Source organism: Homarus americanus, unplaced genomic scaffold (assembly GCF_018991925.1).
Source record: "Homarus americanus isolate GMGI-L3 unplaced genomic scaffold, GMGI_Hamer_2.0 scaffold32583, whole genome shotgun sequence".
Taxonomy (NCBI): Eukaryota; Metazoa; Arthropoda; class Malacostraca; order Decapoda; family Nephropidae; genus Homarus; species Homarus americanus.
The window spans coordinates 6,094,078-6,105,537 of record NW_024713129.1 but is presented as its reverse complement, the minus strand read 5'-3'; the positions used below and the strand labels follow the sequence as shown (position 1 = coordinate 6,105,537).

At 38.9% G+C, this 11,460-nt stretch overlaps 1 protein-coding gene across 2 annotated transcripts in view; it reads left to right on the top strand.

Annotated features, from left to right (window-relative positions):
• Positions 1-230: 230 nt before the first annotated feature.
• LOC121866504 (putative ankyrin repeat protein RF_0381) overlaps positions 231-11,460 on the top strand; it is a 48,074-nt gene continuing 36,844 nt past the window's right edge. Inside the window, exons 1-2 of one of the 2 annotated variants that reach the window (XM_042366251.1) lie at positions 231-312; positions 9,129-9,260. In XM_042366251.1, the coding sequence (XP_042222185.1) occupies positions 9,146-9,260 (115 nt within the window). In that variant the 5' untranslated portion in view covers positions 231-312; positions 9,129-9,145. Of the gene's footprint in view, positions 313-8,631; positions 8,670-9,128; positions 9,261-11,460 lie in introns of those variants that run through there. The other variant, XM_042366260.1, reaches the window with a different exon arrangement.

The following is an 11,460-nucleotide window of genomic DNA, read 5'->3' as shown; positions in this document are numbered from 1 at the left end:
CTGCCACAATTGGCAGGTTATTCCAAGAGTTCACAACTGTATGCTGACAGCTTCTTTAACTTGAGACTTGACTAAATTTGATATTTCCGTTGGAATGACATGAACTTTATATACCACATCACAACGTATCTTCGAAGTATTAGGGCATTCAAATTGAATATTTTAATAAGTAAAAGTAAAGTAAAAAGCTAATGCTGAGTCTTAAACCCGCATCAAAGTATATGAACAGTAAAGGATCTACCCAACCCACCTAACACTATACTGAGGAACCTGTCACTTGTACATATATTTCAACACTGACGTCGTTTTGAGGTAGTGATTGATATTTTGCATCAAAGTGACAAGTATATTAATGTATTATATATGATTCTGTTTTGATTATGGGAATGGTTATTGGGCGTGGTTGTTGTGGCACGGGAGAGGTTAGTAGGAAAATATTGAATTCTGGGTGAATACTGTCAATGAGGGCAGGATTTCATATTCTTAGGAACAGGGATTAGTGGTGAATGTATATATTAACTCAGGAAATCATGCCACTAACTGGTACTGTCTGCAGAAGTACAGTGTAGATTGGTTTCAGGACGCCCGCCCACCTTGGTTATCTTGTGATCCACTTAGCCACTAAAGACGTTCAATTTACTGGAGATATTGTCACAGCTTTAAAAACGCTGATCTCTACCGGTAGTGGAACATTTTCTTGGTGACTCGTGTTGAAATACATTGCTGTCGTTATACTGTAAAGAACAGAACAAACATTGCACACAAGAAAAAGAGAGGTACTGTATGAGAAAAGGGTCCGACTAATTACCCAAATGTAGCCGCAATGAAGTCAAATAATGGTCCTACATGAATAAATCGGATTGCCAATCACTTCTCGACTGGTATTTGGTGTCACGAAGTCACAAAAAATTGGTAAACTTAATTTAATCTGAGTTAATAGATCGAGTGCATATACCTAACCTAATCTAACACAACACAACTCAGATTAAATTAAGTTTACCAATTTTTTGTTACTTTATGACACCAAATAATAATCGAGAAGTGATTCACAGCCCGATTTACGCTTGTAGGACCATCATTTGACTTCATTGCGGCTACATTTGGGTAATTAGTCGGACCGTGAGAAAACCGCTACCACCAGGAGCAGTTGTGGTGATAAATGTGTGTTCATTGGCTGTCCTCAGGTTTTAATAATTTTTTTATTTTTTTTGTATTATGGTGTTTTGGTCAGTTTATATTATCACACCGGTCTTTAATTTGATATTAAAAATAGGTTTTTCCAATGGTTTTTGATGAGTTTCGAATGAATTTGATATCCATTTCCCCCCCCTACGCAACAATCATAACGGAAAAAAATTATTTTTATCTTTTTTGAATCAATCAAATAAATAAAATACTAACCAACCTACCTAACCTAACCTCCCCTCCCCTCCCCATTCTTCACGCCCTCACATCTTACCTTAATCTGTAAAACTATTGTGACAGCCAAATATGTTGTTCTTCACGCAGTGTACACTGGTTATTATACTTTGGACAAAGAACTACATTCGGTAATACACCGTGTTTTATAAAAAAAAATAAAAATTGCCTTACTATTTTTCTGGTGTAACTCAGCAATTGACGCAAAATAATCATTCTCACAATGTTGGCACAGCTCTTCCAACTCTAATCTCCGCTCCCGACCCACCCACTCACTGTTCATTCGGTCCGACTAATTACCCAATAACACATGTAAAACCGGACTAATCACTTCTATTAGTATTTGGGTCACAGTCACAAAAATTGGAAAAACTTGAGATCGCGTGCATGTACCGAGGGAGCGAGTAATTACCCAAATGTAGCCGCAATGAAGTCAAATGATGGTCGTACAAGCGTAAATCGGGCTGTGAATCACTTCTCTATTATTATTTGGTGTCATAAAGTCACAAAAAATTGGTAAACTTAATTTAATCGAGTTGTGTTGTGTTAGGTTAGGTTAGGTACATGCACTTGATCTATTAACTCAGATTAAATTAAGTTTACCAATTTTTTGTCACTTCGTGACACCAAATACTAGTCGAGGTTAGGTTAGGTACATGCACTCGATCTATTAACTCAGATTAAATTAAGTTTACCAATTTTTTGTGACCGTGACACCAAATACCAGTCGAGAAGTGATTGGCAGTCCGATTTATTCATGTAGGACCATTATTTGACTTCATTGCGGCTACATTTGGGTACATTTGGGTAATTACTCGCTCCTTCGGTATATGCACGTGATCTATTAACTCAGATTAAATTACGTTTTCCAATTTTTTTTTCTTTGTGACACCAAATACTAGTCGAGAAGTGATTGGCAGTCCGATTTATTCATGTAGGACCATTATTTGACTTCATTGCGGCTACATTTGGGTAATTAGTCGGACCCGTTTTCTCATACATTACCACTCTTTTTCTTGTGTGCAATGTTTGTTCTGTTTTTTACAGTATAATACAGTATAACGACAGCTTTTACTGTACATTGCACAGCAATGTACAGTAAAAGTCCAAAAATCCGGATGCCAGAAATCCGGACCACCTGAGAAACCGGACTTTTCGAAAATTCAAACTTAACTTTTATTTATTTATTTATTATTTTTATTTAATTTTTTTAGCTGGCTTTTGTGTGTATGTGTGCATGCGTGAGCGCCACAGCTGCACAGCGACAACAAGCGACCACGCAGTTACCACTTTAAAACGAGCAATAGAACTGTGACAACGTATGTAATTTTGAGTCCTACTCTTTCCATTACAGAATACTGTACAGTACAAGCCCATAATAATGGGCTCGTTGTGTGAAGAGAAAGAAGAACACGTTGAAATTGAGTGACAAACTTAAATAATTAAGAAACTAGAACGTGGTGTGAGCAATACTGTTCTAAAGGAAACATACGACATTGGAAAGTCTACAATTTATGATATAAAAAAGGCAAAGAATAAAATTTTAGAATTCACAGCTTTATCTTTAAAACTGCTCGTTTTGATAAATGAAGCATGCTATATTTGCGAATGAATAAACTATCAAAATGTACATGTTCATCTCTTCTTTATTTCTCCTGAAATTTGAATTTTAAAAGTACTGCCTGAGAATCCGGAAAATCCGAAAATCCCCAAGCAGTCCGGATTTTTGGACTTCTACTGTATTTGGATTGCTTTGCTGTCGTTCTCATAACCTCACCTAACTTAACCTATTTCCGACGGATGTTTATAGAAGAAAAGTTGTTTAGAATTGTATAAGGCAATTGGGAGGGCTATTAGTATTGTTGTGTGTGACTTGGGTGTTAAAACGGAAAAATACCCATTATAGTAAGTGTTTGGTAATTATTTACGACTTCACAGCTGGTGATTTTTCATTGAAAACAAATTTTAAAATGCCACAATTTGACTGTGTTTTATAGGGGATACTGTTGTAGTTATGGCATAACTTAACACCTGCCTTGCGTAGACACTGTTATTACTGGGGGGGGGTAGGGGGGTGAACGGTTGTGAAGTCCTCCATATTAGCCATACTTTAAAAGAAGCGACATTAACTAGAACCAAATAGAACCTGACTTAACCAACCAAAGAAACCTACTTAACCTTACCTAACTTTCTAGCCAGGGGATTTCACCCCCCTGGACCCCCCACCCCACCATATTAAACAGAGAGTACTATCTGGTGCCAATGAAAGCAACTTTGTTGAAGCATCGTGGTGTAATTTAAATTTTTTTGTGAAGATAAGAGTACACTCGGACCAAGTGGGTCAGTTGTAAACAAACAGCAGACAACAACACACACTGACTCAGATTTTTAGGAGGCGTATTAATGGCAAATAATAACTTTTTATCATTCAGTGCATGGAGAGACATTATTTTAATGTCATATGATCAGTTTTTCATTGTGTTTTACCCTGCAATTTCCCTCATCCTTCATTCCTTATCAGTGGCAGCTCGTGACTCTAATTCGTGGGGGAGCTGCTTCAAAACATTTTTAAGAATTGTTTTAATATTGTGTAAGACACACAGAAATACAGTAGGTATAAGTATATATATATATAATGATAAAAATATGAAAATACTAAAAGTATGGTAAAAATATTAAAAAAAACATTTAACACTTACAGATAAAATACTCCAGTCTAGCTTGAGCCAAATTTATTTAAAAATAAAATCCATTCTTCTTGTTTTCTTTTGAGCGAAAAGGTCAACAACTTTCTCATTGATGTTTGGATGACTGTTAAAGAAATTTTTCTCCGTTGAAATCATTGCAAGTGCATTTAGCCTTTCCTGATTCATAGTGCTCCTCAGAAAAGTTTTTATTCTTTTTAATGTTGAAAAGCAGCATTCAGACTCTGATGTAGTCATAGGAATTGTCAAATTCTTCTACACAATAACGTTTCTGGAAAAAACAATGAATACAAAATGTAGTCTCTATGAGTATGAATCATACGCATCATCCTGTGTGGTGCTAATGCGCAGTTCTCACCCCCGCTTGCCTCCAGGACATGAGCGCATACGTGAGACAAAGCAAACGCCCGTTATTGGAACTGTCGAATAAGACAGTTCCACATACAGGGATTTTTGTTGTTTTCTTGGAATTAGAGGATGGCCATTGACATTAAGTTTAAGGATTATTGATAATAGTTTTAAATATCTTATACATGTATAAATAAATATACATATATGATATATTATATTATCTAATACATATATATCGGGTGAAATAGGGGGTGCTGCAGTTCCACAGTGCCTACCGATGAGCCGCCACTGTTCCTTATCCACTACAAGTGGATATATATACATACAGTATATATGTAATAGTAATAATAATAATAATGATTATACAGTAATAATAATAATTATTCATAGTAAATAAAATTTTTAATAAAACACAAAAATAAAATAAGAATGATAACAATAATAATAGTAACAATAATAATAATAACAATAATACTGTAATAAAATAATAATAATAACAATAATATTAAAGAAATACAGTAATGAAAAAAGATCAAAAGTGAGAAACACAACCTAGACCTATGAATTATTATTATTATTATTATTATTATTATTATTATTAACATTATTATTATTATTATTATTATTATTATTATTATTATTATTATTATTATTATTATTATTAACATTATATTTTAGCCCCCAGGCCCCAATGTGGGTCAGTGACCTGTGCCCGGGTGGGCTGATCCCTGTATAAAAAAAACCATATATACATATATACATATATACACACGTGGATGGCGGCTGGTTCCGAGGCAGAGGGCAGATTAGTTGCCCTCCGGTGAATCACTTTCACTTCTCACAGAGGTTTGCAGGGCCTCCCAGACAAACCCCTTAAAGTCCATATCCTCACTGTTAATCTCACTATCACTGACTTGGGCTGGCTGTGGTTGTGGTGGGTTGCGGGCGAGGAAGTCCTCAATACTACGTTGACGACTAGCATTGATGTTGTCGAGATAGATCTGGATATACGGCTCCATAACTTTCGACAGATGGTTATTAGACGCTTCATACCGATGCTTGTCTGGGTCGTTGTCAGGGATGAGCTTAATTTTCTCCCCCAATTCGATGATTTCCTTCACATTATCATGGCTTGGTTCAGGTAATTCAATGTTTTTTTCTGGTGGTGGGGGTCCCGTGGCAGCCATTGTGAGTTGTGAGGGGAATAGCGGGCACAAGAGAGAACTGTATACGCGGACTGAGAACAATGAGACAGGCCCGGCTAGGTCAGCGACTTATACCCTCTGGTGGCAGGGCACGTCATGTTACATTAGGCCAATCACAGCTAGCGGCGGAGGGAATGCGTGGGTGGTAAGGATGTGTGGCCCAATCACAGTCCGATACGTCATAGGACGTCAGCGATAACGTAAGAGCGGCCTAATGCGCACCACTCACAGCGCTGCTTCCCGCGTATGGTCAAGAATGGACCACGTGGGTAAAAAATGGCGTGGCGGTCTGGACGTCTCCAGCTGGTCTCCGCGTAAATTTACTAAAAAATTTGTGTAGTGCAAACTATAGCATAGTTGTATTCAAATTAATCACTATCTTACAAGAATTTCGGCAATTTAAGTCATATTCTCCGAAGTCAAGTCAATGGCATTTTATAAGAAAAAAATTAAAACCCCTTTGCCTCCCCCCAGCCAGAGGGAGAAGGGTCCATTGGGGGTAAAGGCGACTCTCTCTCTCTCTCTGTCTCCTCTCTGTCTCCTCTCTCCTGTCTCTCCTGTCTGCCTCCCCTGTCTCCTCTCCCTGTCTCTCTCTCTCTCTCTCTCTCTCTCTCTCTCTCTCTCTCTCTCTCTCTCTCTCTCTCTCTCTCTCTCTGTGTTTGTGTGGGGTGCAAAATAAGAGATGTTTATCCTCAAATTAATCGCTATCTTACAAGAACTCTAGCATTACAAGATATATTCTCCTAAGTTAGTCAATGACACTTTATAAGCGTTAATCTATCCTCCGTGGGGGTCAAAGTGACCATGCCGCGGTCGTCTCACTTTTTGTCGACTTCATGATGCGATAGTGTTTATTTGTTTTCATTAATTAGTACAGATACGTTACTGTAATAATCTGTGCTTATTAATACATGTACCCTTCATATACAATACAGTATAGTTCTATGTATACACCTCATAGGTAAAAAATAATGTCATATCCCCATCCCAACACTGGATGACCTGATATTGCATCCGGTCAGGTTAGTAACATGACCCAATAATCTCCCACTCAACCTTCATCACAAGTGTTCAGGAAGCAACTATAGGTCTTGTGTGTGTGTGTGGGTGGTGTGTGTGTGGGTGGTGTGTGTGTGTGTGTGTGTGTGTGTGTGTGTGTGTGTGTGTGTGTGTGTGTGTGTGTGTGTGTGTGTGTGTGTGTGTGTGTGTGTGTGTGTGTGTGTGTGTGTGTGTGTGTGTGTGTGTGTGTGTGTGTGTGTGTGTGTGTGTGTGTGTGTGTGTGTGTGTGTGTGTGTGTGTGTGTGTGTGTGTGTGTGTGTGTGTGTGTGTGTGTGTGTGTGTGTGTGTGTGTGTGTGTGTGTGTGTGTGTGTGTGTGTGTGTGTGTGTGTGTGTGTGTGTGTGTGTGTGTGTGTGTGTGTGTGTGTGTGTGTGTGTGTGTGTGTGTGTGTGTGTGTGTGTGTGTGTGTGTGTGTGTGTGTGTGTGTGTGTGTGTGTGTGTGTGTGTGTGTGTGTGTGTGTGTGTGTGTGTGTGTGTGTGTGTGTGTGTGTGTGTGTGTGTGTGTGTGTGTGTGTGTGTGTGTGTGTGTGTGTGTGTGTGTGTGTGTGTGTGTGTGTGTGTGTGTGTGTGTGTGTGTGTGTGTGTGTGTGTGTGTGTGTGTGTGTGTGTGTGTGTGTTGTGTGTGTGTGTGTGTGTGTGTGTGTGTGTGTGTGTGTGTGTGTGTGTTGTGTGTGTGTGTGTGTGTGTGTGTGTGTGTGTGTGTGTGTGTGTGTGTGTGTGTGTGTGTGTGTGTGTGTGTGTGTGTGTGTGTGTGTGTGTGTGTGTGTGTGTGTGGTGTGTGTGTGTGTGTGTGTGTGTGTGTGTGTGTGTGTGTGTGTGTGTGTGTGTGTGTGTGTGTGTGTGTGTGTGTGTGTGTGTGTGTGTGTGTGTGTGTGTGTGTGTGTGTGTGTGTGTGTGTGTGTGTGTGTGTGTGTGTGTGTGTGTGTGTGTGTGTGTGTGTGTGTGTGTGTGTGTGTGTGTGTGTGTGTGTGTGTGTGTGTGTGTGTGTGTGTGTGTGTGTGTGTTTTTTTAATAATTAACGGTTTATTGAAAAAATTCTGCAGCCCAAAGGCTGAAAATATACATTGGACATAAATGACTATTACATACATTGGTGGTTTAACAAAAGCCTTCATTAGAGAAAGGTAAAGGAACATACAGTGAACATACAGATTAATGTAGGTGTTGAACAGCAAACTCGTAGTGTAGTAACTCCCTCCCAGATGGTGTTAGGAGGAACTCACGTGGTGTAGTAGTTCCCTCAGATGGTGTTATGAGGGACCTGGCGTGGTGTAGTAATTCCCTTGCAGATGGTGTTATGAGGGGCCTCACGTGGTGTAATTACCTCACAGATGGTGTTATGAGGGGTCTCGGCGTGGTGTAGTAATTCCCTCCCCTGGGAGAAATGGTGTTGGGGACCTGGCGTGGTGTGGTAATTCCCTCACAGATGGTGTTATGAGGACCTGGCGTGGTGTAATGAATTCCCTCACAGATGGTGTTATGAGGGGCCTCACGTGGTGTAGTAATTCCTTCACAGATGGTGTTATGAGGGTCTTCACGTGGTGTAGTAATTCCCTCACAGATGGTGTGATGAGGGACTTGACGTGGTGTAGTAATTCCCTCACATATGGTGTTATGAGGGACATGTGGTGTAGTAATTCCCTCACAGATGGTGTTATATGAGTGAGGTTTGGTCCCAGGCCTTCCTATCGTAGACGGATTAACACATCGCTGGTTATCACGGGCCGTTATCACTGGGTACCTGGGACCTTACTGTGTGAAGGTTAACTTGGGTACGACTGTTACTGTTGAGTTGTTCTCACTGACGTACGTGTGTGTGTGTGTGTGTGTGTGTGTGTGTGTGTGTGTGTGTGTGTGTTTTTTAAATATCAGCTGTTGAGGAGTGCTTGTCAACACTCATTTCCACTCCATCTCTCTAATCACCCACACCTGTGCGTATTTATATTGAGTTTTATCAGTTATATAAATGGTTTGGGATATATACAGCCATACAAACTGTAGTTCATTACCTATTGTGTTATATGTTTGGTATCATTTGTTTCTGATGCTTTATGTTTTGCATTTTGATAGTCCAGTTATTTAACATTATTTTAGAGAATAACAGGTCTGCTTACCAATTGTGAACATATTTAGTTTGAATAAATGGACAGCTACACGAACATTTTCTGTGAACCAATCCGCTATTTTTACAGAAGAGGGGCATGGCTTATGGGCCAGGTGGAGAGGGTATAGGTAGTGTTTGGTCATAAGGTGAAAAAGAGTTAGGGCTAATTTTTTAGTAATCCAAAAGTTTGTATAACTTGAGACATGAGATAAGGTTTGCAAGAGTGAAAAAACATAAATCTGCTTATCAAGTGTGAATAAAAATATACTGTTTACCATATTTTCAGGAGTGTCGGTGTACAGGATGGCTGCCATGACAGCCAGTGTCCTTAACAATTTTGCTGACTTAGCCCTCTCCTTACCATCTCCTTCCCTGGAAACAACCATCAAACAAAACCCCACAGTAGTTGATTCAACAGGTAGGGGGTGATGTGTTTAAAAAATTTTAATTTTAATTTTTATTTGTTCATAACCTTAGATTTTGTAAGTTCCCCATCACCCACAGGAACACCATCAGCCTTCTGTTGCTGGTACAGATACAGTAGTCCTTAATATACAGAAATTCAAAGTTACTTTTTTTTGTCCCATGCTTTGATTTATGAAAAAATTCCTGAAGTTAAAATTTTTGGTGGCCATTTTCACATTTTTTCATAATACTGTACAGGCAGTCCTACTGTACAGGCAGTCCCCGAGTTACAAACGAGTTCCGTTCTTGGGGACGTTCTTGAGTTGAAAATGTACTTAAGTCGAAACACATACTATGTGCATACCGTACTGACAGAACAATGTTTAAAATCTCATTATATCATAGCCTAAGTCCTTATATACATCTAAAATCACTTAATTTAAGAGAAAATAAGAAGTAGAATGGCAAAATGCAGTAAATGAAGGTAAAAAATAAGTCCTCAGGTAAATAAAATACTGTAAATTTTTAAGTTTAACCTGGGGACTGCCTGTAATTAAAAATGCTGAATTAATGCATTTTGTTTTACTACCAGTGTTTACAGTGCTTATTTCACTGTTATTAGCACCCACAATGTTATTAAATGTACAAATAAGCTTACAGTATCACCAGACAATCATCATATAACTTACACCTCAAACTCAGCTGAAGACAAGTACATTGTCACTTAAACAACCACCACACTCACTCAGTAAGCCAGTTGCCTGATTAATATATGAAAAATTAAATAAAAGGTAATTTTAGTCGTAAATTTCATCGGCTAATTAAACTTGCACAATAAAGTACAGTGGAGTCTGGATTTACGCGGTTTTGGTTAACGCGTTTGGTCATTTACGCGGTGCCTTGCCAGAATCAAAATGCTCTACTTACGCGGTAAATTTGGTCATTTACGCTGGTGAAATATAATTTGTTTACTGTATTTACTGAAGATATTTGTTTTGGATCATAAAATTCATACAAATTACCCGGCCAGAATATAATTTACATTGCTGGAATTCTTATAAGATTGTGATTATTTTAAATATAAACATCATAAAATTTGCATTAGACATACAAATTTTAGATCTAATTTAAGAATTTTGATTAGAAAGAGCAAAAATTTTATCGTCTGTGCAAAATATATGACGTTTATATTCAAAATATTCCTTGTCTTGCAAGGAATCCAGCAATGTCAATTATATTATCCTAACTTTAGTCTGAGATATTATTCAATACAAAAAATGTAAGCCTACTGTTTTCACCCATACATTTCTCAGAGAGGGAGTAGCCAGCGAGCATGGGAAGAGGAGGGTGGGGGGGGAGTTGAGTCCATTATTTGAACCGACATTAACGGGCGACTGTATTTCTCTTAAATATTAATTGTGTGTACATACCATCTTAAAATTAAGATGTTATTTTTACTACAACGTAGGTATTGTGTCGGAAAAAGTGGAGTTTGGGGGTCAGCCCAATCTCTATTTCAATGAATCCCATGTTCTGTTATTTCATTTACGCGTTTCTCGTTTTACGCGGTCCTCCAGTCTCCACGGGTTCAATTGACCGCGTAAATGCAGACTCCACTGTAGTTATTATTGGCTTATAATCATTATGTTATAATCATAGTCGTGGTTGTTATAATCATGGTCGTGGTTGTCATAATCATAGTCGTGGTTGTTATAATCATGGTCGTGGTTGTCATAATCGTGGTCGTGGTTGTTATAATCATGGTCGTGGTTGTCATAATCATGGTCGTGGTTATGAGCATGATCATAGTTATTATATTCATGGTCGTGGGTGTTATAATCATAGTCGTGGTTGTTATTATCATTGTCGTGGTTGGGGATGGGGGGTTGGTTCTGAGGCAGAGGGCAGATTATTGGCCCTCACCTGTATCACTTTTATCACCTGTATCACTATCCACCACAGAGGCTTGCAGGGCCTCTTTGTCAAACCCCTTAAAGTCCATATCCTCACTATCACTGACTTAGGCTGGCTGTGATGGGTGGCGGGTGAAGAACTGGTAATGTTTTGTTGACTGGGCGACCTTGTGCGCACCCTGCCCGCGCCGCTTCCCGCGTAAATGATGGAAAATACCGACGTAAATAAAAATTGTCGGTCTGGCAAGGTGCCGCTTAAATGACCAAACGCATAAACGAAATCCGTGTAAATCGAGACTA